This window comes from Polyodon spathula, chromosome 26, assembly GCF_017654505.1.
Source record: "Polyodon spathula isolate WHYD16114869_AA chromosome 26, ASM1765450v1, whole genome shotgun sequence".
Classification (NCBI taxonomy): Eukaryota; Metazoa; Chordata; class Actinopteri; order Acipenseriformes; family Polyodontidae; genus Polyodon; species Polyodon spathula.
Window position 1 is genome coordinate 9,001,301 of NC_054559.1, and position 26,644 is coordinate 9,027,944.

Here is a 26,644-nt window from a genome sequence, read left to right on the forward strand (position 1 = left end):
TATATATATATATATATATATATATATATATATATATATATATATATATATATATATATATGTGTGTGTGTGTGTGTGTGTGTGTGTGTGTAATTTTTAGGTATATTTCATTAGCAATTGTGTATTTGAACTGCAAAAAAACAACATAGTTTTCAATTAAACATACTAGTGCAAAACGAGGGAGCATGTTTACTAAACCCTGCCTCGGTGTGTTTGTTTTTATTCCGGTTTAAATTGTAGTTCCGTTTCCTGTTCCTTTTGACACGTTGCTCTGTGTTCCGGTAAATTTGGTACCGTGGTTAGAAAGAAGTGCGAGTGTGAATATGCGATATTGCTTGTCTGTGTAATTCATGCACATGAAGGTAAATGGTTGACAAATCTTAATAACTTCAATGATATACTGGTTCAATCACATGTTGTAATGAAACCTATTCAAATTTACAAATACACAAGCCGTTTAGGTGTGTTAAAATATAACAATTGTGAATGAAAGCAGGGCAAGCGCAGTTGTTTAGTTTTGCTATATTCAAGTATATTATTATTATGTTTTGTATTTTTGTTTAAGAAATCGAACATATATTTGTTGTTTAACAGAAGTAGGCCACGGTAGCATTTTGCGGGATCCTTTTTGTTTTTAAACGGTATTTCCCATCCCTATCTTAAGTGCAGGACTGTTGTGTTCACTGCATTTTCTGTTCCCTGCACGATCGGACCACGCTACAGGATTTTTTAGTTAAGTCAAACATGTCATAAAGCAAAATTGTAGAGAGTACAGTGTATCACGACAAATAATCTAAAGTTATAGTTTGAGGACAATGATTGATTTAAAAATTACTAGTAATAATAAGAAAAAGGATTAACTTTGTTTCTGTTTTTTCCTTAAGGTTGAATTTTGTGCATGGGATAGACTTTAAATTTGTATCGCAATGAATCGTCCAAAATCGACTGCCATTAGGCGCCCAAGCAGTGCTGCAAAACCTTCCGGTGAGTAACAATTGACTGTCTTGTAGAAATATAAGTAGAAACTGGCACCAGTTCCTAATCAGTTACATACTTTTGGCTGTACAATTAAAAACAAATAATGATTAGTAATTGACGTTGATAGAGGCGGTAATTAGAAATTGTAAAGTCAGAATTGTGCATGTAGAAAAAAAATACATTTGCCAGAATAGCAGCAAGAACACAATTTCCATCAGATTGGAAAAATGCATAGCAGTGTTATAATGTAAAAGATGCACTAAGCTCTACCTAGCAAGACACACCTTTGGTGCACAAAGGGGGCCTTATTAAAACATTTTGAGTAGAATATTTCTTTTGACAGAAAAAAGGGGATATGTACTGATGTCATTAAAGAAATATTTTAAGATGTACTTTTTTATTAATTTTTTTTTTTTTTTTTTTTTTAGGGCATGCTCCACCTGGAGATTTTATAGCATTGGGTTCTAAGAGCCAGACCAGTGAGCCCAAAGCCCCTGCTGTTCTGCTCAAGCCAGCCTCGACTGGTTTACCTGCTGATCGGAAGAGGGAAGTCACATCGGCCCTGCCATCTGCCTCCGGGTTGTCTGGTCTCACCAAACGTCCAAAACTGTCCTCCACACCGCCACTGAGTGCACTGGGGCGACTGGCCGACGTCGCTGCAGCTGACAAGCGAGCCATCTCGCCTTCTATAAAGGAACCCTCAGTTGTGCCAATTGAAAGTAAGATAGCAATCACACAAACAAGCAACACACCCGATTCTCCTCACATCCAATTAGTTAAATAACCTAATACAAAAATCGTTAGGATTTTGAGATTTAAGACACAAGTAAAATAATCGGAATAATTTGATCTTTTGGGAGCTTTCTCCCTAATTCTGTTCTCCCCACCTCCCAGTCTCCAAATGAACAGTTTGATTGCTGTGCTGTGTTCACAGTCCCTCCTGCACTGCTGCTGGATGAGATTGAGGCTGCGGAGGGAGAAGGCAACGATGATCAGATTGAGGGTGTGCTTTGCGGGGCTGTGAAGCAGCTGAAAATGAACCGAGCAAAACCGGATATCACCTTGTACCTGAGCCTGATGTTCCTGGCTAAAATCAAACCCAATGTGTTTGCTACAGAAGGTGTCATTGAGGTAAGTGTTTCTAACAAAGTGCTTTGGACCCTTGATGATGGTGCCGTATGTGGTGAAAGCAAAATCTTCTTTTTAATTATTATGTTGGACTTTTGTTTCCCCACAGGCTCTTTGTAGCTTGCTACGGCGTGATGCTTCTATCAACTTCAAAGCAAAGGGAAACAACCTTGTCTCTGTGCTGGCTTGCAATCTCCTCATGGCTGCCTACGAGGAGGATGAGAACTGGCCAGAAATATTTGTGAAGGTAAGAAGGAAGATTTTATTTTTATTTGTGAAGCCATGGGTATTTATTTTATTCCTCAAAAAGCTTTCGCAGGTTTTGTAGAATCACCTGTACATCCGTTAGGAACTTTGTTGTTTTGTTTAGTTTGTTTTAGTAAAGTGTTACCTATTTAATGTGCAAGAATGACATCTTGTGTTTCGTGCACACCCACGTTAGCAGCTGTGATTACTTCCCTTAAGGTGTACATTGAGGACTCCCTGGGAGAGAGGATCTGGGTGGACAGTTCACACTGTAAAAACTTTGTTGACAACATCCAGACAGCATTTGGCACCAAGATGCCCCCGAAGAGCATGCTGTTGCAGATAGATACAGGGCGTTCCAGCGGCGAACTCAGTGCAGGTACATTGCAGGGGTGGGTTGGGGGCCATTGGGGAGAAATCCATCTACATTTAAAGTGTTATTCACTACCATTTCTTTTGTAATCCTAGTTGATTACAAATTTGGTATACGAGTAATCCTTCACAAATCAGTTGTGTACTGCATATGTTTGATTCCCTGTATTAATAAATGAAGAGATTTGATGGTGTAAATTTAGTACCATGGTACACGCCAGTCATAAACAGTCTGTGCTGCTTTGTTTAGGCAGCAGTCCCCACCCTTCCACTCCCGATGAGGATGATAATCAAGCAGAGCTCCTGATAGCAGAGGAGAAGCTGAGTCCTGAGGATGAGGGACAGGTCATGCCCAGGTAAGACACCAAACTCCAGTCACACATGCTTTATTGCTGCACAGATCAGATCATGCACACTGGTCAATCTCATGTTGCAGATATGAAGAGTTGGCTGAGAGTGTGGAAGACTATGTTCTGGATGTCTTGCGGGACCAGTTGAACCGCCGGCAGCCCATGGACAACGTGTCCCGGAATCTGCTGCGGCTACTGACAGCCACTTGTGGCTACAAGGATGTTCGTCAAATGACTGTGCAACGACTGGAGATGTGGCTTCAGAATCCAAAGGTGAGAGGTTCAGAAGGGCTGTGATTACATTTGACAATGTGCTCTTTTAAAAAAGCCAGATAAAAGTGCATTTGATCATACTTTGCCCAGGTGTGTACTGTATACACAGATTCATTGTGAACTGTTTAGATCACTGTTGTTAATAAAGTCTTTGTAATGAGAGTGAATTCTATTCCTGTCTGTAGCTGACCCGTCCAGCCCAGGATCTGCTCATGTCCCTCTGTATGAACTGCAACACTCACGGTGCTGAAGACATGGAGGTTGTTTCCAGTCTCATTAAAATCCGCCTGAAACCCAAAGTCCTGCTCAACCACTATATGCTCTGCATCAGGTAGGGAAATGGAATCTGGCAGTGAGGTATGCAGGCAAGCATGCTATGTACTGTGACTTGAGGGGTAAAATTGTTTTTTGTTCTGTAACTTCCTACAGAGAGCTGCTGAATGCACACCGAGATAACCTGGGTACGATGGTGAAGTTTTTGATTTTTAATGAGCTGTCAAATGCCAGAAATCCAAATAACATGCAGGTCCTCTATACTGTTCTGCAGCACAGTCCTGAGCAAGCTCCCAAGGTGAGTGTGTGACATACTGTATAGAGTTTAGCTTAAGAGTGTTTTGTTTGTTATTATAGTTAATTACAGTATAATAGACCAAGTTTATACTCATGAAATAGCACACGTGGTTGATTTCAAAATAAGAACTGGCATACCCAGAGAAATCCAGCACAATGTTTAAATTTTGTTTATTACTTCACTGCTCTCATTAAATGTAGAAACCAGTGCTTAAATGATTATTTGCTTTTCAAAAAAGACATGATCCTTATATATCGCCCTTGTGTAATATAACCCATGCACTGTTTTCCCTCTCCCTCCCAGTTCCTGGCAATGGTTTTTCAGGACCTGCTGACCAATAAGGATGATTACCTGCGTGCATCTCGAGCTCTGCTGAGGGAGATTATCAAACAAACGAAGCACGAGATCAATTTCCAATCGTTCTGCTTGGGACTGATGCAGGAGAGGAAAGAACCCACATATGCTGACTTGGAGTTTAAAGTGAGCACATCTTTCACTCTGTATCAATTTGAAAACATAAGACGGTTTCCGATGCTAAAAAAAAATACCCCTTATAATGATTCGAAGTGTTGGCAATTTCTGTTTGTCTTTATTTGCGTGTTTGTATTTTTTAATTAATGTATTAAATCTTCGCAGGAACGTTTTGTAAGCCAGATAACAGATCTGCTCACTGTCTCCATGATGTTGGGAATCACCGCTCAAGTAAAAGAGGCTGGAATCGCCTGGGACAAAGGAGAGAAAAAGAGTAATTGTTTATGTTTTTAATATTGTATTAAATGTAGCATTTTTATTCACTGGCCAGCCTAGGTTATCAGATCTTATGAAGTGGGATTTAACCTATATGAATTAGCAAACCTCACCAGAATAGTGAAATTGCATTGTTCCTTTTCAGAATCAGACAGAGAGCCAGTTTTTCAGAATGATCTCTATAAAAGGCATTGTTTTTAACCAGAAAACGTGAGTCATCTTTCAGTCAAAACTGTTTTATTTGTTTTTAATATATGTGTGTGTGTGTGTTTTTATTTCAGACTTGGAAGTATTGCGTGCGTTTCAGAATCAGATTGCTGCTATCCAGCGGGATACAGTGTGGTGGCTGCACACTGTCGTCCCCACCATCAGCAAAGTGGGAGCCAAGGATTATGTCCACTAGTACGTGTTTGTCACAATTTTAAAATTCCTTTACAGATAAATATGCTTGTTTAGTTTTAGGTTTGTGCATGTTCCAACATAGCTAGTCAAAAAGGTCTCTTGGTTGCACCCATCTGAGTTGACCAAATATTTGATTAAGTTTTATAACCTGTCCAAATCTCTTATGTATTGTATTGTGTGCCAAAGCCTGTTAAAGTGCATATATTATATAGTAAATTCTGAGTTGTTAAAAGCAGCATTGAAAATGAATAAACTTGCAAACAGAATTCCAAATTCAATTTTAACTATCAGTTAATTTACAATGCGTAGCGTTTGGTAATGCATTGATTGCCAAGTTGTTTATTCAGTTTGCATATCCTGTTCAGTATAAACTTTAGTGTTGTTTCTGTAAATTAATTGCCCCTTTTTTGTTTTTTCAGCCTCCACAAACTCCTTTTCACTGAACAGCCTGAGACCTATTATAAGTGGGATAACTGGCCCCCAGAGAGTGACCGAAAGTAAGTAGATTAGTTTTAATAGTCATCTGCAACGGAGACCTTCTTTTTGTTGCATAAAAGATACACAAATTCAATGATATTTTTTCAGACACTAATAATAAAGCTGCATATTTAAACAAGCAATATTTAAAAAAACATTTATAACAATTTTAAATTTGAAAGGGACATTGTGTTATCCACATATGTCAAAGCAGATAAAATACATGATTTTAGTACAGTCTTTATATTTGACATTTGCTTCCTACATGTGTAATATTTCTTAGCAGATCGCAGACTATTGTTGTCATAAAGTATTGAGCTGATAATCTGGTTTAAAGAAATTGAACTGTGATGAATTTGCACTTGAAAGAGGTCAATGTTGCACTGCAGTTTCTGAACCCTTTGCCTGTGTCACCACAGTTTCTTCCTTCGCCTCTGCTCCGAGGTCCCCCTGCTGGAGGATACATTGATGCGCATCCTGGTGATCGGGCTGTCGCGTGACCTTCCGCTGGGCCCTGCAGATGCCATGGAGCTGGCTGATCACCTGGTGAAGAGGGCAGCTGCTGTACAATCAGACGGTACCCGGGGTATGTTTTGTGTGGCTGTAACAGGAAGGAGAATAAAGAAATTACTATATGTTATAATAGAATCGGGTATATATGGTACACCACAGTACAGCTCCTAAAATATTTCCAGCTGCAAAAGCCATTGTAATAACATCTTCATTTTATATAGAAAATTACATTATTTTTTATTTTAAAAAAGTAACCGCAAATTTCTTCCTTTCTTTTTTGAGACCTGGATGTTTTGAGAGTTGAAAGAATTCAGCTGATTGATGCAGTTCTCAACTTGTGTACCTACCACCATCCTGAGAACATTCAGCTCCCCACTGGGTATGTTGGGATTGCTAGTTCAGTTCAAGCTGCATTGACAATTCCTTTGGATTGCAGTTCTCGTTGCAGGTTTGGATGTGTTACCCATGAAATTTCTATTGTGAAACAGACTTCCTTAGTAAATAAAAAAAAAAAAAAAATATATATATATATATATATATATATATATATATATATATATATATATATATATATATATATATATATATCATAGATTAGCTTACCTAATGTAGTAAAAGGGTAAAAAAAAAAAAAAATGAGTACACACTTGCTTTGAACCTGAATAATCATAGTATAAAGATGTAACAGTGAATTGAGTTATGCATGAGTTTCTTATTGTTTCCCTGTTCTAGGTACCAGCACCCCAACCTGGCTATATCCACACTGTACTGGAAAGCCTGGCTGCTGCTGCTGGTTGTGGCTGCCTTTAACCCGCAGAATATAGGTAATGCAGCATCATAAAAGGATACAGTATTACATTTAATATTACTCTACAGACTACAGAAGCCCAATTTCTTCTAATGTTCTGCTCATTTTCTGTTGATCTTGCAGGCTTGGCTGCATGGGATGGCTACCCCACTCTGAAAATGCTGATGGAGATGGTCATGACCAAGTATGTTTGTTTTCACAACTATATAAAGGAAATATTTCAGTGCATCCAAGTTGCAGAAACAATATGCTGTAAAGGAGAGTTTAGTACAAAACAAGCTGCTTTGTGCTAGTTTAAACAGTGCTGCCCTCTGGTGGTTATAAAAGTAATGAAAACATGTACAGTAAAACCCTAGAGTTATGAACACCAAAGTTACGAACTGACCGGTCTACCGGACATCCACTTTCAACTGGAAGTACGCAATCACATAGGCGCTCCTGTAAGCACCATGCTGGTCAAGGGGAAGGCAAAATTATTGTAGCAACAAATGTATCCAGAAAGGTGAGGCAGATTTCAATGCAAGTACAGGCAATTTTACCAATATTTTAACAATATGAGTATTGTATTACTGTGCTGTATCCTTGTATTATTCGGCAGATTGAGGGTGTAAATAGCAGGTGTCCACATAAATCTGAAATGTTCATTACTCTGAAAACTGAATTTTAAATGAACATTTCAGACTTACAACCTCCATTCCTAAGGTGTTTGTAACTGTGAGGTTCTGCTGTACATAACACAAAGGACTTAATTCTCTGCAACTTTTTTTTTATTTACACAACCTTTACTTGCAGTCTGCAGGTGCTTCTTAGAACCGTGCATTTGAAATCTCGCACTTTCAAATTTAAAAAGGTTCACATATAATACCAGTATTTCATATATCCTTGTCCCGCACCTCAATGGTAAGCTCCCCTCTGAATTTCTCAGTAACTACTCGTACCCTCCCTGTACTGTGGCGGATGAGGAAACCAAGACAGAGATGATAAACCGGGAGCTGCAGATTTCCCAGAGAGAGAAGCAGGATATCCTGGCTTTCGAGAGCCACCTGGCTGCAGCATCGACCAAGCAGATGATTACAGAGAGCAACAGCCTCCTACTGTCCCAGCTAACGAGTCTTGACCCACAGTAAGCATCGTTTCATAGAGAGGGTGCTTCTGTGTATGTGTGTGTGTGCTGATACTTGCAAGTCTATTTCTTAGTCTCCATTAACATGTGAAGTAAGTACGATTAGTAGACGGGTGTAGTATTTGCCATTTCTGATTTTGTGCATGAATTTATTTAGACAGTTGAAAATTTCTTTCAAATCCGTCATCGTGCTTAACATACAAGTTGCAAAAAAACATTTTGAAAGTTTTCTTTCTATTTTACCCAGAGGCCCTCCGCGTAGGCCACCTCCTCATGTCCAAGAACAAGTGAAGAGTTTAAACCAGTCCCTGCGCCTCGGACACTTGCTGTGCCGCAGTCGCAGCCCTGACTTCCTTCTCAACATCATCCAGAGACAGGTGCGTCATGAACTGAAGTAGTGAATTGGTTGTGAAATCAGGCTGTATCTGTAGTCGTGCTATAAGCCAAATCTTCAGTCACACTGTATGTATCTTCAATCACACTGTATGTATTTCAGGCCTCTTCTCAGTCAATGCCGTGGTTAGCAGACCTTGTGCAGTCGAGTGAGGGGTCCTTGGACGTGCTGCCCGTGCAGTGCCTGTGTGAATTCCTGCTACATGATGCTGCAGATGACCCATGCTCAGTCGAGGAGGATGAAGAAGGAGAGAGCAAGGAGCAGAGAGTTAAAAAGCGACAGGTAAGGAAAGAAGGAAAACAGGAAATTCTTGATTTAGGTCAACCAGTGTAAAGAAAAGTGATGCATTAATATCTTCATGTTTTATTGTCGTCTTGTTTTTTTTATTTATTTTTAATCAGAGACTGCAAAAACAAAGGCAGCTTCTTGGACGGCTACAGGATCTGCTGTTGGGTCCCAAAGCAGATGAACAGACTACATGTGAGGTGCTGGACTACTTCCTACGGCGGCTCAGTTCATCTCAGGTTGCATCAAGAGTTCTTGCAATGAAGGTATGTGCTTGTTTGCTTTGTCTGTTGTGGTTGCTGATCCTCAACTTGCATGTTCTAGCACTAAGATAAAGCGATGATTTTTCTGATTTTTAAGCTCAATAATTATTATTCCTTTGTCCCGGCAGGGCTTATCGCTGGTCCTGACGGAGGGCGGGCTGCGTGATGGTGAGGAGCGGGACCAGCCCATGGAGGAAGACTCTGGAGATGCTGAGCTGCTTCCTGGCTATCAGTGGCTGCTGCAGGATCTGCCCAAACTACCTTTATTTGATAGTGTTCGAGGCATGACGTCAGTCGCACTGCAACAGGTGAGACGTTAACTTCACCCATTGTGTGAGTGTACTTAAAACCCCTAGCAATGTGTACAAAACCAATAAGTTTACTTTTAATATTATGCTTTAATATAGGCTATCCACATGGAGACCGACCCACAGACCATCAGTGCATACCTGATCTACCTATCCCAGTACGCACCAGTGGAGGAGCAAGGCCGTCATAACGACCTTGCTTTGGTAGGAGAAACAAGTTTTGATTATGAAAGTCAAATATTAAATTGAGTATTACTGAAGCAACCATATACTTTACTTGAATATAAAGATTAATTAATTAGCAAAAAATCCCTTTCTTACTCAGAGGACTTTATATCTAGTTGTCTTACACTAGTTCTGACATCCCAATCTTGGGACACTTGTACTGAAGACCACCTGGCTCTAAAGATGTCTGTTGTCTGTTTCTTCTCTAGGATGTTGCACGGCTGATTGTGGAGCGATCTACCATCATGTCCCACCTGTTTTCCAAGCACTCCTACAGGCCTGAGTCAGAAGCTGTGCTCTCAGCACTTGTTTCTGTATTTTCCAAATACATCAGGAGGATGAGAAAAACAAAAGATGGGGAGGATTTGTACAGCTGGGTGAGTACAAGAAGCTATAGTAACTGTGTATGTGGCAACGTTAAACATGCTAACCAAAGAAGTTATTTAAAGTAAGTGTTTTATTTTAATGTATTTATTTTAATTCCAATGTTAGTCAACAGTAAAAAGATTTCCATGAGCATGCATTGGAAGGTTTCAATAAAGAGAGATGTTAATTTTTTGCATTCAGGTGATCATTCTGTTAGTTTTGAGAAGAGGGCTTCTGTTTACATTTGCAATGTCTTTTCTAATTTTAAGGTGTTCTTTTGTTTTTCAGTCCGAATCTCAGGACCAGGTTTTCCTGCGCTGGACGACTGGTGAGACTGCCACCATGCACATCCTGGTCGTCCACGCAATGGTCATTTTGCTGACCCTGGGGCCCCCTAAAGGTATGTGAGTATCGAGTCAACCACATTCATTTGCACTTGTCTGATAATCTTGTGAAAAATCATTCTTTCTGATTCTTAATGAGGTCTGCCGATACTCTGTTCAGTTTGTCTGTTCATGTCCATTGGCAGGTGAGAGTGATTTTTACAGCCTGCTGGATATCTGGTTCCCAGAAAAGAAGCCCCTCCCTACTGCCTTCCTAGTGGATACCTCAGAGGAGGCTCTGCTGCTTCCCGATTGGTTGAAACTCAGAATGATCCGGTCAGAAGTCTCTCGATTGGTGGATGCAGGTAAATGACAAGCTAACTCTGAGAATTTATTTTATTACCCATGTAAAATTGTTACATGTAAAGATCTCTCTCTTATTAAACAAAACAAGACTTATTCAAAATTCAAGAGCTGTGTAAGAGCTGCATGAATCCATTAAACTATTAGACTAATACTGCAGTGAAATGTGATGGTTATATTGTTTCTTCCAGCATTACAGGACCTTGAGCCCCAGCAGTTGCTGCTGTTTGTGCAGTCGTTTGGTATCCCGGTATCCAGTATGAGCAAGCTGTTGCAATACCTGGACCAGGCTGTGTCCCATGACCCCCAGACACTCGAACAGAACATCATGGATAAGAGTAACATTAATTTCTATAATCATCACCTTTTGTTAGGACTCTGCATTCATTTTCAAAGAAAATGCAGCCACAAATGTAAACAGGTGTTCTCTTTTACCCAAAGAAAACCAATTTACCGATGTACATTTTAAAGCACCATGGGGGGGTGTTTCTATTTTTCATGTGATTGTAGTAAACTATGTTTTTTTTCATACGTGTTCCTTGTCATATAGGTTTGTTTATATAACATGGGACACATGCTGTATGTGTTGCAGGTGTCAATGCCTTGTGAGAATTAATGCATTCATTATTTTGTTTTGCATGTACTGTAGACTACATGGCTCATCTTGTTGAGGTTCAGCACGAGAGAGGAGCAACTGGTGGACGCACTTTCCACACCCTGCTCAGTGCCTCCCTCTCCTCCCGCAGAGGTAAGCAAGGTGCAGGGCTTCAACACATCCTCCTGCTGACAGTGTACTTTAGTCTGATTTATAAATCCTTTTTATATTCTGTTTTCCTGCTGCATTCTCAGACAGCGCTGATCTGAAAGGACCTAAAGTGAGCGTGGAGGCCCCTCAGGTGCCGGTGCGGATCAGAGCGGCCAATCGGATTCCAGTAATTGGACCTGACGATGACCTGGCTGGAATGTTTCTTCAGGTACTGAGTGGCTTCATTGCTTTACTACCAAAAGGCACAGAGTCTTAACCACCCAGCTGCTTATCCTGTGATTTCCCACCTGGAGTGCAAGCGAGTCCAAATTTGTCACTCCCATGAGAATAGTGTGCAGGCGTGTCTCTGCATCTGCAAAGTTTTTCGCATCTTTTGGTCGTGTTACACTAATTTATTCTGCTGATGAAGCAACCTACACTTTACACATAATAATGCATATAACAGCGGTACAAAACTTTTTTCTAATGTATATGTGCTACATAAAGACGTTGGCATTGATGAGAGTTTGAAGGGTGTCTGCTTTGAAGTCTATCACACAAAAATTCTAAAAAGGGATATGACGGCACAATTACTTTTTGCCACACTTATTGTACTACTGCAATTGTAAAAAAAAAAAAAAAAAAAAAAAAAAAAAAGTTATTTATACTTACATATTGCCATTGGAAAAAAAAAAAGCATATTATGTTTATTTTGTTAATGCTCATATAATGATTTATGTTGTTATAATGCTACAATTGTAAACACGTTTTTATTTAAGTTCTATTGAAATAATATATTTCCTTTTCACAACAATAAAAAGTGTGTATTTTAAAAATATATATATATATAGTAAAAATAGTTTTGAAAACTGTCCAAATTGCTTATTTGAGGGACAAAAATGAAAATCTGCAAAAACAATAAATGATCATCGTGACCCAAAATGTTCTGAAATTGAAGACTGAGGTTACACTCTAATGCGAGCTGGAAACACTTTGTGGATAATGTGATGTGTTGTTCCCTTGGCAGCTGTTTCCCTTGAACGCTGACCCGCGGTGGCAGAGCCCCAACCCTCGGCAGGTGTCTCTTTCTCTGCAGCAGGCGCTGGCCCAGGAGCTGGCCCGTGTCCGTCAGGGGAACGCCCAGGTGACTGGCATTGCAGTGCGACTACTCCAGGCCATCGTGGCACTGCTGAACTCTCCGCACGGCAGGGCTCTCGTCATGGCCATGGAACGTAACCACGTCATGTCCTGCCCGCTGATGCGCCAGCTCTACCAGTACCAGGTAAAGGGCTTTACAGCTGGGTAGGACAGTTATTTATGCAGTTTGTGTCATGATTATATGGTGTGCATTGAAGGCTTATTTAGGAGTCGACGAACATTTTTTATTAAACTTTATTTAATTCATAAAAACTCACTTTAAAAGAAACCTTCTTAAAATAACTCCTGAGTGAATAGGGCCCAGTGTTCTTGTGTCTGCCTATGTTCTAGCCTGTTGTTTGTATTAGAGGCGCGTCACTGATTGCGGTCCCCTGTGCGTTTCTCCTCCAGCGCTGTGTTCCCCAAGACATGGCTTTCTCCTCCCTGTTCTTCAAGGCAGTCATGCAGATGCTCACCTGGTTGGACAATCCGGCAGCGGAGGGGGGGGCCCTGCAAGCTCAGCTCAAATCGTTTGCTGCGCAGTACTCTGTCAAACACAGATTCAGTGATGGTATGATTCCCTGAAATAAAGAAATGTGTTTAACTTTGTTCACGTTATATTTAAAGGATTAGTGAGTTTAACTTGTCCGGTTTTTTCATTAGTCCGGACCGGATTCCTTCATCTGGCGGATGCTCTCGCCTATCGACATGAATCTGAAGCCACTGTGCGTACAATTATTGCCACATTGAAATCTGGAGAGAGGTGTAATGCAGAGCCTGAGCTGATCAGCAAAGGTATTGCAAAGAATATATGTTTGTCTAACTTGACTTCCAGTTGGATTGTACTGCTAATGGTGCTTGTTTCCACAATAGCATAATCTTTGATAAAATACGAAACTTATTAGTTTCCCCAAGGCAAATAAATATACAAAAAAACAAGTTTTACCCAATGTTTAAATTATAAACCAACAAATTAAACCTGAGTCACACGAGATGTAATCTCAAATATAAGGATTATAACTTGCTGTTTTTTCTCAGTGCTTCAAGGCTTGATTGAGGCAAAGTCCTCATACCTGGAGGAGTTCCTGTCTGTGCTGTTAACCATTGGCATGGAAACTGTTACCAAGCACCCAGTTACAGGTCCCGTCGCCATGGTGAACACGCTACTTCTCCAAGATGAAGAGACACCGGTCAAGATGGAAGCTGATGCCGGAAGGTACAATACTGGTTGAATTCTTAAAGGAAGTTTTTATTATTATTAGGGCTGTCAATTAATCACAGTAAACTTCTGAGATTAACGCGTTAATTTCTTTGGAGATTAATTTTAATGTTAATCTGCATTTGTTTTTATTATTTCTTGATGTATACTTTTTTTTTTTTTTTTACTTTTTTTGTATTAATACACCAGGCTTTTGTCAGCATCTAGTTTGTTTGAGCGCTGCTCCAATTGCTTCCTGACTGGTAACAGAGGGGCATGGGACATCTGTGCAGAAACAAAACAAACAGACAAAACAAAAAAAACTCCCGCTTTGCAATAAGTCACAGCTGATGTGAAGCAGTGATATGTGATGTAACAAAAGAATCATACTGAACATACCGTCGCCTGTTTTACAGGGATGTGCTGTTGGTACGTTTTTATGAATGTTTAAATGCTATGCAGGTGTCAGCATTTAAATGTTTAAACCATATATACACACATTCTTTATACTACATATTTAAACCATATCTACACACACTCTTTATATTACATTCTGATGTATCCTGACTGCCCTGCTTAGTATTTTCTGAGCAAAGAAACCCTAAATAAGCAAATTACATTTTAACATTGCAAACGCTTAACTACAAAGTTAAAAAAAAAATGAAAGAAAGCACATGGTCACCAAAGTATACATTGAAATTAGGGCTGTCACTCGATTTCAGAATTTTGATTGGTTAATTTATGGGCATTAGTTGACTAACTGCCAGATTCATCCATGCACATTTCTTTTAAATTATATTTTTTTAATGAACATTTTTTATTGATTTTCAAAAAAGAAAAAGTGACAGTGCATATAAGTACAATCATCAGTGAATCACAAAGTCCAATACAGATACATACATCTTGAACGTCCTAAGAGGCTGTATAAGAGGAAGCCGGGCACTTCCAATCCAAAGCAGCCCACCCCTCTTGCACAATATCTGCCAAGTCCTTTGGCAGGTGATTTACTATTGGTTGCCACACAGTCAAAGTTTTCACCACCTTTTAAAATGGCAGTCAGCCTTTCCATGCGGAGAACTTTAAAAACTTCTCAATACCACTGTGTTATAGTGGTTGTCTTATCCTTGATCCAATTCAATATGCATTTTTTAGCAAGAAATAACAACTTTCCAGCTAATTTTAATTTAAAAAGCATTTGTATTATTATTTTTATCTTAGTAAATTCTTTCTTTGTATTTGTACTGCAATATTGAGATATACATTACATTAAATCAAAGAACAAAATAAAACCAATAATAATAAAAAGAAACACAGTTACATGTGTTACACATTCTATGAAATGCACAGATTACAGTACACTGCTATATTAATGCTACTGTTCAGGGATTGGTGCCAATAATACCAGCATCAGTAATAAAAAAAACGAATGAGATGAATGCAGTAATTATCAATCAAATATGTGATTAAAACAAAGATTAATTAAGGTTTTTTTTTGTTTTGTTTTAATTGCAGCCTTAATTTATTACATATTTATATTTTATATGTTTATATATTTTGTTTTAGCATGGAAATGGCCAATACAGTGTCCTCCTCTGGGCTGCTGATTGACTGGCTGGAACTGCTTGACCCTGAGGTTCTCTCTGTCTGTCCAGACCTGCAACAGAGGCTCCTGTTTGCCTGGAACAAGGTAGATGGAATTCATAAATTGGAAATAGCAGCCATTTCACTGTGTATTGATTTGAACTAAATCTGATTCACTGTATTTATGTCCTCCTTTGAATTGTGGGGGTATAATAGCATTCTGCTGTTACCGTATTACTTAGAATTAACGCCACAGCATTTATTTTAAATTGCTAAAAACATCTGCAGCGCTTATTCAAGGGTGGCGCTTATTCAAGGGCGGTGGTAATTAGATGTTCTATGGTTTTTGAAAGGTGAAATTGTTTTTTGTTGTATTTATTTGAGGGATGCATATATTTAAGTTTATTTCTGTGGATTCAACTTGATCAGGATAAGAAAGAAGACTTACATCTTTAAACTGAAAGGTGTTGAGCTCGCAGATCAGATCAGTGTTTGACTAGGTGAGGACACTTACTAGTGGAGCGTGGAGAGGGAAATAAGAGAGAGAATCAATTCAACACCGAGGAGGTCGGTTTATTTTCCCTTTCTTTTCTCAGCATCTCTTATTAGCCAAAATACCGTGCATACAACCAAAACAGCTCCTAAAATGTATTACTTGCTAATTCCTAAATCAGAGTGGTTAAAAATCATTATGAGAGCTGGAGAATAGAGGGCTTTATTTCCCTAGTTTTTCCCACCAGTAGAGCCCACTGTTTTCCGTAGATCTGGTGTGTCTGAAGAGTACTTTAACTGATAAGGGTGGTTATGGTGTAAATGGGTGCTGATCATGTGCTGATTAAACCTTCTTTTAAAGAGCTGTTAAGATAATTGACACCTGTATAACAGAAAGTGTGTCTGGTTCATTGAAGGCTTTAAGGAGAAGTGGAAGTGTGTTTATACATTGCCGAGCCAGCTGTGTGTGAGAGTTATAAAACATAATAAAATAGCGAACGTGTACCATCTCGACTGAAGGCCAGTGTTTACTGTGTGTAGTTCCATCTGCCGTGGACACTGTGTATCATTTCCTGTGTGGAATTAAACTATTACAGCATATTGTTTTGCAATTGCATACCTTGTCTTCAGTCTGGTTAAAAGGTATACCTCGGTCACACTGTTACAATATATATTTTAGTGCTGCTGTGTTTACTTCTACACCAGTATCAGTACAAAGGGCTGTGTACCTACGGTATTCTTTTTGTTGTTTTGGTTCAATACACTTTACAGTAAAATACCGGTATGCTCCAGTGTGTAATTGTGTATTCTTTTTAAGTACATTTTATTTAAGTTACTCAATTCATTTTATTTCTATTTGTAATGTTTTGCCATACTTATGTGTGTTTCTTTATTAAGTGCTGCATTTATTTGAGCTGGGGTAGGAAAAAAATTGTACATGTTTCGTTATTGAGAACTGTGTTTATTCGAGGGCAGCGTCCATTACAAATCTGATATCTGAGTGCGGCGGTAATTCAAAGTAATACGGTATTTGTATGTGCTACATCCTTGCAGATCTATTGTACAAATTACAGATCCCTATTTGGTCTTGGTAAACTGGGATTGTAGAAGCTCTTAAATGCTTGGATTGAAATTAGTAATGCAGTCAGGCACCTCCTGGATGAATAAGTTAGTAGTTTAACTCATCTTGAAGCAAAGGTAAATATCTAACTGTGGCAAAGTGGTGAATACGTGCAGGTGAGTGCAGTGCAGAGCGGATTAATCACACAGGCAAATAATTCACAGGTGCAAGGGTGTTTATTAATGATTATAATTTCCAGAGCCTTATGGCAAAACCTGCAAACAGTAACAATGATGGAAGTGGTACAGCGGCGTGTATCACTCTTGTTTTTGTAAAATACCACGGGTTTGACCCGCAACCAAAAGTCTTGTCTTTTCTCACCCACACAAAACACAAACACAGACACAGTTCCTACAGTGCGTGATTTTAGTGCTAGTGGTGCAAAGAGTTCCTGTAGTGGAAAGGTGAGTTGTGATGTCCGGGTTTTACGCTGGCCTGCGGCTGCAAATCTGGATAGTGTTTAGTATTCTTGGTGAGAAGACAAAAAACAAGACACACAGTGTTAGTACACAGACTGACTCACGGCTTTGGTACGGACAATACAGGCTCCTTCTAGGTCGTTTGGTGTAACCATATGCAAAGGAACAGATCACTGAAGCTACGCCCCCTATTTATACCCTCGCCCATGACCCCTAGTCTAACGAGCGCATCTGCTCCTCCAATCCTCGGATACCACGCCGTCTACTGTCCGGGTCAGTGAACTTGGGTGCCTTAGCTCCGTCCCCTTCCTAAATGGCCGACTTCCACCTACCCTACGGAATAAATTGCTATTTGCTTAAGGTTACTCTGCTCCTTCTTTCTAGTGCCCTCACAGGTCGGGAAGGAGAGCTAACACCAAGCGTCATTCGATGTCTGTCACACTAACATAATGTACTTTTGTATCCAGGGTAAAGGGAACATGGGGGCGCAGACACCGTCTTACAGGCCGTACCTGTTGGCTTTACTGACGCACCAATCGAACTGGACCACCTTGCATCAGTGCATCAGTATTCTGCTCAGCAAACAAAGGGAACTCAGGTGAAATGCAGCCCTGTTTATTATCAGCCCTACATCAAAGTTGGGGTTGAGGTTCATGCCAGTGTTATAAATATGTATTTTTTGTATTATTAAAATGTGTAATTGATATCTACATCCTGTTATACTCTGTTTGTGGCTCATATACATCATCAGATTGAAACAACCTAGTGACTGAAGCATGTTCATGTTTGGTTTGTGCACAATGCAGTAGGTGTTAGGAAGGCCTGCACATTGTTGTTCGTGTTTCATGGCTTCCTTTCATATTTAGACTTGACCCCTCATTCTCACTGGATTTCCTTTGGGCGTGCATTCACATTCCCCGCATCTGGCAGGGCCGCGACCAGAACACTCCACAGGTAGAGGCTGAGAACTTGTTAATAAGTCTGTATTTACTAACAGTATTATTGTCCTAGTCAAAGGTAATCTGTGGAAATCTTTAGGTAGGTTGTGGGAAAACGTTGTTTGTCTGTCATTATTTCACTAGCGTTTGTTGGGAGTAGTCCATCTGTTCTTTACAACAGGCAACACCTGTACATGTTATGATATAAATAGGCCTCTTCCTGCTCTGCTGTAATTGTAGATGGCTGCTGAAAGCTTTATTCGCCTCAACTGAAAAGCTTAATAGTTTGCATTCCTGTGTTCTATTTTGGAATTCTCTGTGAATTGTCAGTAATTGTGGTGTTTGAGGAATGCCATGGGAATGGTCTGAGACATATAGGAATTTAACCTTTTCTTTCTTTTAATAAACAGAAGAGGACAGAGGAGTTTGTTTTGTGCTTGAAGCCTCCTGAGTTGATCAGCCTGGTTGACCTGATTCTCTCAGAGTCTGAAATGAACAGCCATAGCCCCTCCCAAAGCAAGAAGACACTGGACGAGGCGTCCTGCTCTCTTATCCAATCACGACTCCCCTTACTGCATAGCTGTTGCCATGGAGACCTAGAGAGTGTCAGACAAGTGTCTGAGTATCTCATTAATTGCATCAAGAAGTGGGGAGACAGGTACAAGCAATACAATACAGTGTTTTAGTTTAGTGAGTCTATAACACCAGGATTTGGGGAGTTAGATGTGATATATGTCAGAATTAGAAGTTAGAACTTTGTGCTTGCACCTTGCTAGGATGGTTTGAAACTAATATTCCTGTCTAAGGCTCACCTGCTTACTCTTTCTGCCTTTCCAGTGTGATGAGTACACGTTGCCAGAACCTGCTGCTACAGATCTACCTGCAGGTTCCCGAAGTGATCCAACACATCACGCTGCCAGACACCATTCTTAGCAGCGAGGGAGCAGCAGATGGTAGCATCTGTAAGGTACTGTAACTACAAGAATCAGTTCTGCATAGAAATTAGTCAGGTTTTTGCTTAGACAGAAAAGTATACAAATATAGGGGACATTGAAGAACTACTATGAAAAGAATTGCCAGGAACAGGAATTATTTGAAAATCTTGAACTTGGAACATGGTTCTAGAATAAGGTTAAGAGAAATGACTGTAATGTGATCTGTACAAAAGCTGTTCAAAGGTGTGTTTTTTAGTTTTTAATCAAATGTGATGAGAAACTGTAACTACTTTTTTTCTGCTTACCTGTACAAAAGGTGAGAGATATGTCTAATAAGGCTGACAAAAAAAGGCTCATGCTGATATGTTATTGGAGTCTGAAGATCTGTTTCCTCGAACTGTGGTTTGGCCAGCTCACAGATGCAGAATATGTAATATTTTGGGTCCCTTGCCTTTCCCCATAGCTGGATGCCCTGGTGCACCGTTTGATCACATTGCTGGCTGACACAGGAGAATCAAAGTCAGCAGAGAACCGCATGTCTGATGCTAACATGGCTTGCAGGAAGCTAGCTGTGGCACACCCAGTCCTTCTGCTCAGGTAGTGTACATCTTCAGAAAGGATTGTTTATTTCTTTAATATTGCATCAGTTTTTACTCAAATACCTTGTTAAAGTCACATACATAGGACCATTTTTAAAAGCTTGTGGTGAAAATGTAAATTTATCTTGACCTTTTTTTTTTCCCCCCAGGCATCTGCCTATGATCGCAGCTTTGCTCCACGGTCGTCTCCACTTGAACTTCAAGGAATTCCGGCAGCAGAACCACCTGTTATTCTTTACTCATGTCCTGGCTATTCTGGAGCTGTTGCATCCACTTGTGTTCCAGAGTGAACACCAGAGGGCACTGCAGGACTCGCTTCTGTCTTTCATACAGGTCCTACAGGTAGGGCAAAGAAACAACATGAATGGTCTTATTTACTGTAGTTGTTGCTAGTATTAAACTTTTAGACCATGAAGTGTGGCAAAATTACAGGAAGAATAAATAAGACATGAGCAAGAAGTAATAACAGATGTTCTGAAAGTATCTATGAAATGCATTTACAACAATAAACTAATTTTACATTAAGTTACTGTTTAAAAATACATAAATATATAGTCTTACTTCATGTAGCAAATTAACCTTTTTTTCCTATTGTAATACTGCGTACAGGGTAGGCAATATAGTATTTTTTGTAGGTTAGTGCTTAGCTTGTTGGGACTGTTGACACGCTACAAACAGACCTTATCAGCCAGATTGTTTCACCTCAGTTAAGGAGAAGAATGCCAGGATTAACATAGCAATTTCCAGTTGAAATTCGGGAACTTGCTAATCAGTTTTAAGTGAGCATTGAATGCATTTGCCTCCCCTCATTAAAGTGTTTACTCATGTCATCAGGGATTGACTACCCTGTAATTTAGTGCTTGGGAGCCCCAGATCCACTGACACTTTCATTGTGAGAAGGTGTTCTACAGGTCACTTTTAAATGCAACCTGATCGCTGCTTCTTCCTTATTTGCTGTAAAACCGCTTTTGTTTGTTCACCCTGCAGAACTTTAGGAAGTATTCCCGCCAGCTTTCTGCCCTCATCAGTAAATTTGTCCAGTGCATTCAGAAATATTTAACTCATGATGCTGGGGCTGCAGTTCCATTCCTTCAGAAGCACTCGGACATCCTGCAGTGAGTATACACAAGCAACGCTCTGATGTATTGTCAAAATAATACACATGAAGTACAATGACAGTATGGGCTCAGAACCGAATGCAAAGATCATGCAGTGATTGTCAGAGCTGGCCCTCAGACACTTGCATATGAGCTGATCTGTCTCAATTATCTAAATGGTTGCACATCACAAAATTAAATACATGTACCGAGGGCCACAGTATTAACACTTTCTGTGGGTTTACTGAGGCCAAATGTTTTAAATCACATAGAATTTTAGGATTGAGACATCATTTAAAAAAAAATATATATATATATATATATATATATATATATATATATATATATATATAATAGTAGTACGGTATTTCACGTTAGATTTTTGAAATGTCACATTTTTTAATTTGTCAGTTTTTTTCTTTAAGTGTATGGAAAACTACAAAGTGGTATGTAATTCAATATGTTAACGTAACATTATTCAGCAGATTTCATTGGACTTTATGAAGAAAAATGTGTTGATTTTACTAGGGCTGCAGCGAAGGGTACATTTTGACCTTTGAAGGTTCGGAACACATTATTGAAGGAAGGTTCGAACCTTCGATGGTACTAATTTGCATAATTTACTGGTGACGTCACCATAGCTACTTGTTTATATTTCATTGAAAATCCTATTATTTTACAGGTAATCCATATACATGGAATAAAACATCCACATGTAGTTTAAAAAAATGTTATATAAAACAGTAATCATATTTTTAGAATTTAAATAAAAATACATGTTTTTTTTACACATATTTGATGATGCTTGCAATATATACAGTAAGCTTGCATTGCAGCAGCAGACTTAGGGAAAAACAAAGCTTTAACAGTCTCCGTTCCAAGCAGGTTATCAGTCACATTTTACTGTTACTAAAAATATTAATAATAATACTAATAATAATACAAACTTACGCTTGTCAACTGACCCCAGAGATTGGATGTGCCTCCATGATACATCAACAGATGCTTGCATAGTTTACATGCAAATTTTTGGGGTTGTCTGGGCATTTAAAAAAAAAAAAAAAATCAAACAGCAGAAGGGTTTCGAGACATTTCTTTCAGTACAGCTTATACTATACAACGCTTTTCTGTCGAGATGGAGAATGGAGAAATTCAAGATTTGCCTGTGGATAACACAAGCTGGAGCAGGGAAGGTGCGGACAGTGCTCAAAAATTATTAGTGTCAGCGTATATTTTGTATGTTTCAAACATATTCTACCTTAGCACTTCTATTACGCTGTCTTGTAAATTAGGTATTCAGTACATATTTTATTGAAGCACTACAACCGCTATAGTTACCCCCCCCCCCCACCCCCAAGTGCTTTGGCATACTGTACCCTGCTCCATACATGGCAGGGGTGCCATATACAGTTGCTACATATACATAAACTTTCGTTTACGTCGTATGCATTGTACAAATTTAAAAGATCGAATTTTGCACACGAGTGACGTTTAATGTGTGATTTTTATAGTATTCACACATTGTCAAACGGTTTCTGTTAACAGGTAAAAAAAAAAACATAGTGCGTGAATGCCACCTGATGAATCTTTGAAGGTTTAAAACTACCTTTGAATTCCTGGCTAGCAAATGGATCTTTGACCACAGCCCTAGATTCTTCATGGTGCTGCAAACCATTTGGCCATAGCTATGTATCATTTATTATAGACCCCCAAGTTTCTCCTCCATCAAGGACCGAACATTCTTTTTCTCATTTTACATATTGCTAATACTGAGTTTCTGAAATTTTAAAACAGATTTTTTTTATTTACTATTGTTATCAACTTATGTAGGTGTGGAAATCTAATAATAATCATGATGCACTAATTTCTGTACCAGTGTTTTAAACAAGTCCTTAGAAATAATTGCTTGTTTGTTCATTTGATTTTGTATGCTTTTATTTGGTAATTTCTTGTATTTATGTATTTCCTCTTCAGGGGTCTCTCCTCAGAAAACCCTGACATGCTGCAGTTAAAATCTCTCCTGACTGGACTGACGCTCCCATTGAAGAGTGAATCAGCAGACAGTGCTGCAGAGGACCGAGAGGGTAGGAGAATCGTTCATGCCATTCTTCTGATGCAACGACACTTCTAACAGTCAGAGTTGGCAGCACTGCTTCCATCTCATTCATACTTCGTTAGCGTTACATAATTAAATCAGAATCATTTATATGGAAGCAAGTTGTTTTATGGTTTGTCATTCATGCTAATGGTTTCTGTCATCTCTCAAATCTATCATTAGTAATTTATGGACTGTGCCGGTATTTGATGCCCCTACTGCCCTTCACACACATGTACATATACTAGTAAAAGAAAAAAAATCCAGCATGCCAATGGCTTGTCTCTATGCCACTACTGTTGTGTTTTTTTTCTTTTGAACAAACCGTCCACGATACATTGTAATAAGAGCAAATTTTGACACTGCAAATATCGATTGTGTCCAATGCTTACTAATGTGCACACCACACAGTAAGCTGATCAGCAGCTTCATCCAATAATGTGCAAGCATAAAAGGCACCAGTCAGATGCACAGCGCCATCTAGAAACTTTGACATGCCGGGGGGGTCTTAGCAGTAAGATTTTCTTTAAGTTAATATATATGTTAAGATGTGCACATTAGTTGTATTAAAAACATTTCGGAACCTTCTCACGCCCCCCTCCCCCAGGATACATTTGGGTATAGGACTGCTGTTTGTTTTAGAATGCAGCAGCTTCCTCTCTTCCACAATGTGGTAGTTTTATAATCCTTGGTAATGACCTATGTAACAAAAACTAGGATTATTTCTCAGGTCCTTAAATTACCATGTGTTTAAGTGGAGGGAATAGGAGCACTCTCTTATCAGAGGTGTTACCGTGCACTGTTTGAGTAACAACTCACTGCATATTCCTCTCAGTCATGGGGCCCTGACTAGCTGAGTGAACCACAAACCACTGCCTCAGGTTACCACCACCATGGCTATAGCATTGTAGAGACCAAAGGGACAAGGTGTGGAGACTAAAACATTTTTTTTTTTTTTAACAGAGGAGTCTACCGGGTCCCTCCCACTGGTCAACATTTCAGCTTCTGCACCTTTGACTGCGTCGGACATGACAAAATGCCTGAGGAATATAGCCAGAGGAGAGGCGCTGGAAGGTAATTATACAAAAAAAAAAAAAAAAAAGGATTGAAAGAACTTTTATCAACTGCAAAATAGATTCTTAAACCCAGATTTCTGGTCTGCCAATTTTGTTTAATTTGTATGTCTTACTGCAGATGTCCTGGAGGTTCTAAGTGAAGTTGATGAGAAATCTAAAAGAAGTCCAGAAATTCTACCTTACTTCGCGGTGAGTATTATCAGATACGTGGGTGATGTAACTTGTTGCTTATAGTCTAAAAGCCTCAGCAGCTCTGTATATTCATGTTTGTCTTTTCTATGAGTGCAAATAAGATATCAGTTAAAAGTGCATGTCTAGCGCCATGGTTATAGGTTATAGCAGGGTAAGACTGTTACAGATGTGAATAATTGTTTTTAGTTGTTTTTTTTTCTCCATCTAGAATGATTTTCAGAGACTGATGAGTTCCCCAGAGGAAGTCTGCCGTAATATGGCTTTCAGCCTGGCGCTACGCTGCATTCAGAACAATCCTTGGTAAGATACAAAAACGACTGTAGAGATCAATGAGAAAGGGTATTGCCAGTACCCAGTGTAATTGAAGAGTAACAATCATTAGATAAACTGGAACGAACGCTTAAGTAGTTTTGTGATGCATTGAACAAAACTTCTCGCAATGCAGCACTGTTTTCTAAAACTGACTACCTATAAGTTATTATTGTGTGTAATTTTTCAGCTTAAGCCTAGACCGTTTAGATATTGCTATTTCTGATTTAGCTGTCTTTCTCTTTTACATGTTGCAGCTTGGCTGCTGATTTCTTGCCGACATTCATGTACTGCATGAGCAGCGGAAACTTTGACGTGGTGCAGACGGCTCTGAGGAACCTTACAGAATATGTGCTGCTCTGTCAGGGTAACAGGAGATAATACCTTTTTTTCTGTTTACTAAAGCTTCTAGGAACAGATTTTTTTTTGCTTATTTAACTGTTTAAAAACTTCAAAAATCTGACTGCAATACTTTCTCATTCATAATTTCAAATGCAGGTGTTTCACATGTTTTTTTCACATATAGTAAATAAATGTCCTTGTTTCCTAAGGGGCAGTACTATTAATGTGAATATTAGGGTTTAGGTTTGAATAGATAGAAAGTTGTAAATCTGTTTAGCTACCGTGTTTCTGTGTGTTTGTAGTATATATTGGATTGATCACTTTAGACCTGTGGGCCAGTGGTCATTAATGTATCTTTTCACTTTTGCATTAGCAGAGCATGCTGATATCCTGTTACACAAAGCTTTCCTGGTGGGGATATATGGTCAGATCGACACCAGCTCTATCATCTCAGAAGCCATGAAGGTCCTCCATATGGAGGCAACAACCTAAACCCCCTTCAGTGTGGATGAGCTCTTTGCCTTTCACTCATTAAAGACTCTTATTCCTCATTAATGTCCAGTAAGCTGCCCCAAAAGCAACAAGAAGAGAATGGACTGTTTTCCCTTTGGTTTTCTAATAATTTGTATATATTTTTGTTTTGACACTGGTTCACTAGCATCCATGTAGGAAATGCATATACCCTGCTTTGAGTACTGGAAAATAGTCAGCATTGTACATATTACTAGAGCTGTTTTTTTTTTTACATGGAAAATGTCTAATAAAATAAAGAATAATAAAAAAAAGGTCTCAAACAATTCTGTCAAACCATTTTATTTTTTGCTCATTTTATATGGAAAGACTGTATAAATAGTGTGTGTGTGTGATATATATATACATACACATACATGGATACATTGACTTGAGCTATACTTGAACTGGAACTTTGACCCATTCGACTCCTCGAGACCATTACTTTCAGTTGAAACACAAAATGTCTCGTTTTCAATCACTTGACAACACCCACAGTACAGAAATGTTCATTAATGATCAACAAAATGAGAATACTTAAAAAAAAAAAAAAAAAATAAAAAAAATAAATAATAATAATTAAAAGCTGGCACATTTGTATCGGAGAAACTGGAGAGGAACGGGAAATTAAAACAGGGAAAGACAACACCGTGTAACAATTTTTTTTTTTTTTTTTTGGTTCCTGGGTAGTAAGTGTTATTTCCTAATTGCTTATGCCTCAAAAGTATAGAAAAGGCTATTATTCTCCACAAACTTTGCTTTTGTGACCAGGACAGTGATATTTTGAAATTTACCTATTTTCCAGAACATTCCAGATAGATTCAGTGCTGAGTAAACTTGGAGTAACTTCTAGAACTTTCCAGTAATATAAATAGTAGTATAAATACAGGGGCCTTAAGCCCACCAGTTCAGTTTAGTTCCAGCTGCCTAAGTGGATACATATCTGCATTTTTCTGAGATGGCATCAAGAGGCTGCAAGCATCCGGCAGACGCATTTTGCTATGTCTGCGGCCAATTTATCAAGACGAGCGAAAAAGTACTCCGTGGAAGCATCTGCTAAGATGTGTGAGCCTACAAGGCATATTTCGGCATGCCTGTCGGGGATCAAGACAAACCCTGGGCACCTCATTTCACCTGCGAGCACTGCAAAAAAACTCTGGAAGGTAAGATGGACAATTGTTGCTCGGAATTTTATGTTATAAAATTTGTTAAAATTTTTAAAATTGTAGAAGTTTTTAATTTTAAAATGTTTTACAATTTTCAATGTTATTGAAAAAATATATATGAAAAATGTTGTGAGAATCTCTTACACATTAGTCATGGGTGAAATAAATGTATTTTTGT

At 39.0% G+C, this 26,644-nt stretch overlaps 1 protein-coding gene across 2 annotated transcripts; it reads left to right on the forward strand.

Moving 5' to 3' along the window:
- Nucleotides 1-271: 271 nt before the first annotated feature.
- On the forward strand, nucleotides 272-25,581 carry LOC121300772 (integrator complex subunit 1-like). Of its 2 annotated transcripts, none has more exons than XM_041229610.1 (48): nucleotides 272-362; nucleotides 885-984; nucleotides 1,407-1,697; nucleotides 1,913-2,109; nucleotides 2,216-2,353; nucleotides 2,572-2,731; nucleotides 2,975-3,080; nucleotides 3,161-3,347; nucleotides 3,533-3,678; nucleotides 3,777-3,918; nucleotides 4,222-4,398; nucleotides 4,555-4,663; nucleotides 4,947-5,067; nucleotides 5,487-5,564; nucleotides 5,964-6,130; nucleotides 6,340-6,436; nucleotides 6,790-6,881; nucleotides 6,989-7,049; nucleotides 7,791-7,988; nucleotides 8,236-8,365; nucleotides 8,485-8,664; nucleotides 8,784-8,933; nucleotides 9,059-9,238; nucleotides 9,338-9,442; nucleotides 9,673-9,840; nucleotides 10,118-10,229; nucleotides 10,359-10,517; nucleotides 10,707-10,853; nucleotides 11,165-11,263; nucleotides 11,365-11,489; nucleotides 12,288-12,542; nucleotides 12,809-12,968; nucleotides 13,061-13,192; nucleotides 13,436-13,613; nucleotides 15,159-15,282; nucleotides 17,675-17,805; nucleotides 18,074-18,161; nucleotides 18,556-18,803; nucleotides 18,983-19,112; nucleotides 19,544-19,677; nucleotides 19,829-20,021; nucleotides 20,667-20,794; nucleotides 22,751-22,860; nucleotides 23,835-23,945; nucleotides 24,066-24,136; nucleotides 24,348-24,439; nucleotides 24,706-24,815; nucleotides 25,164-25,581. In XM_041229610.1, the coding sequence occupies exons 2-48, from the start codon at nucleotides 927-929 to the stop codon at nucleotides 25,280-25,282; spliced, it is 6,594 nt and encodes a 2,197-aa protein (XP_041085544.1). In that variant the 5' UTR covers nucleotides 272-362; nucleotides 885-926; the 3' UTR covers nucleotides 25,283-25,581. The 2 variants fall into 2 exon arrangements, with proteins under 2 accessions (XP_041085544.1, XP_041085545.1); XM_041229611.1 differs by having other exon boundaries at nucleotides 25,167-25,581.
- Nucleotides 25,582-26,644: the final 1,063 nt, after the last annotated feature.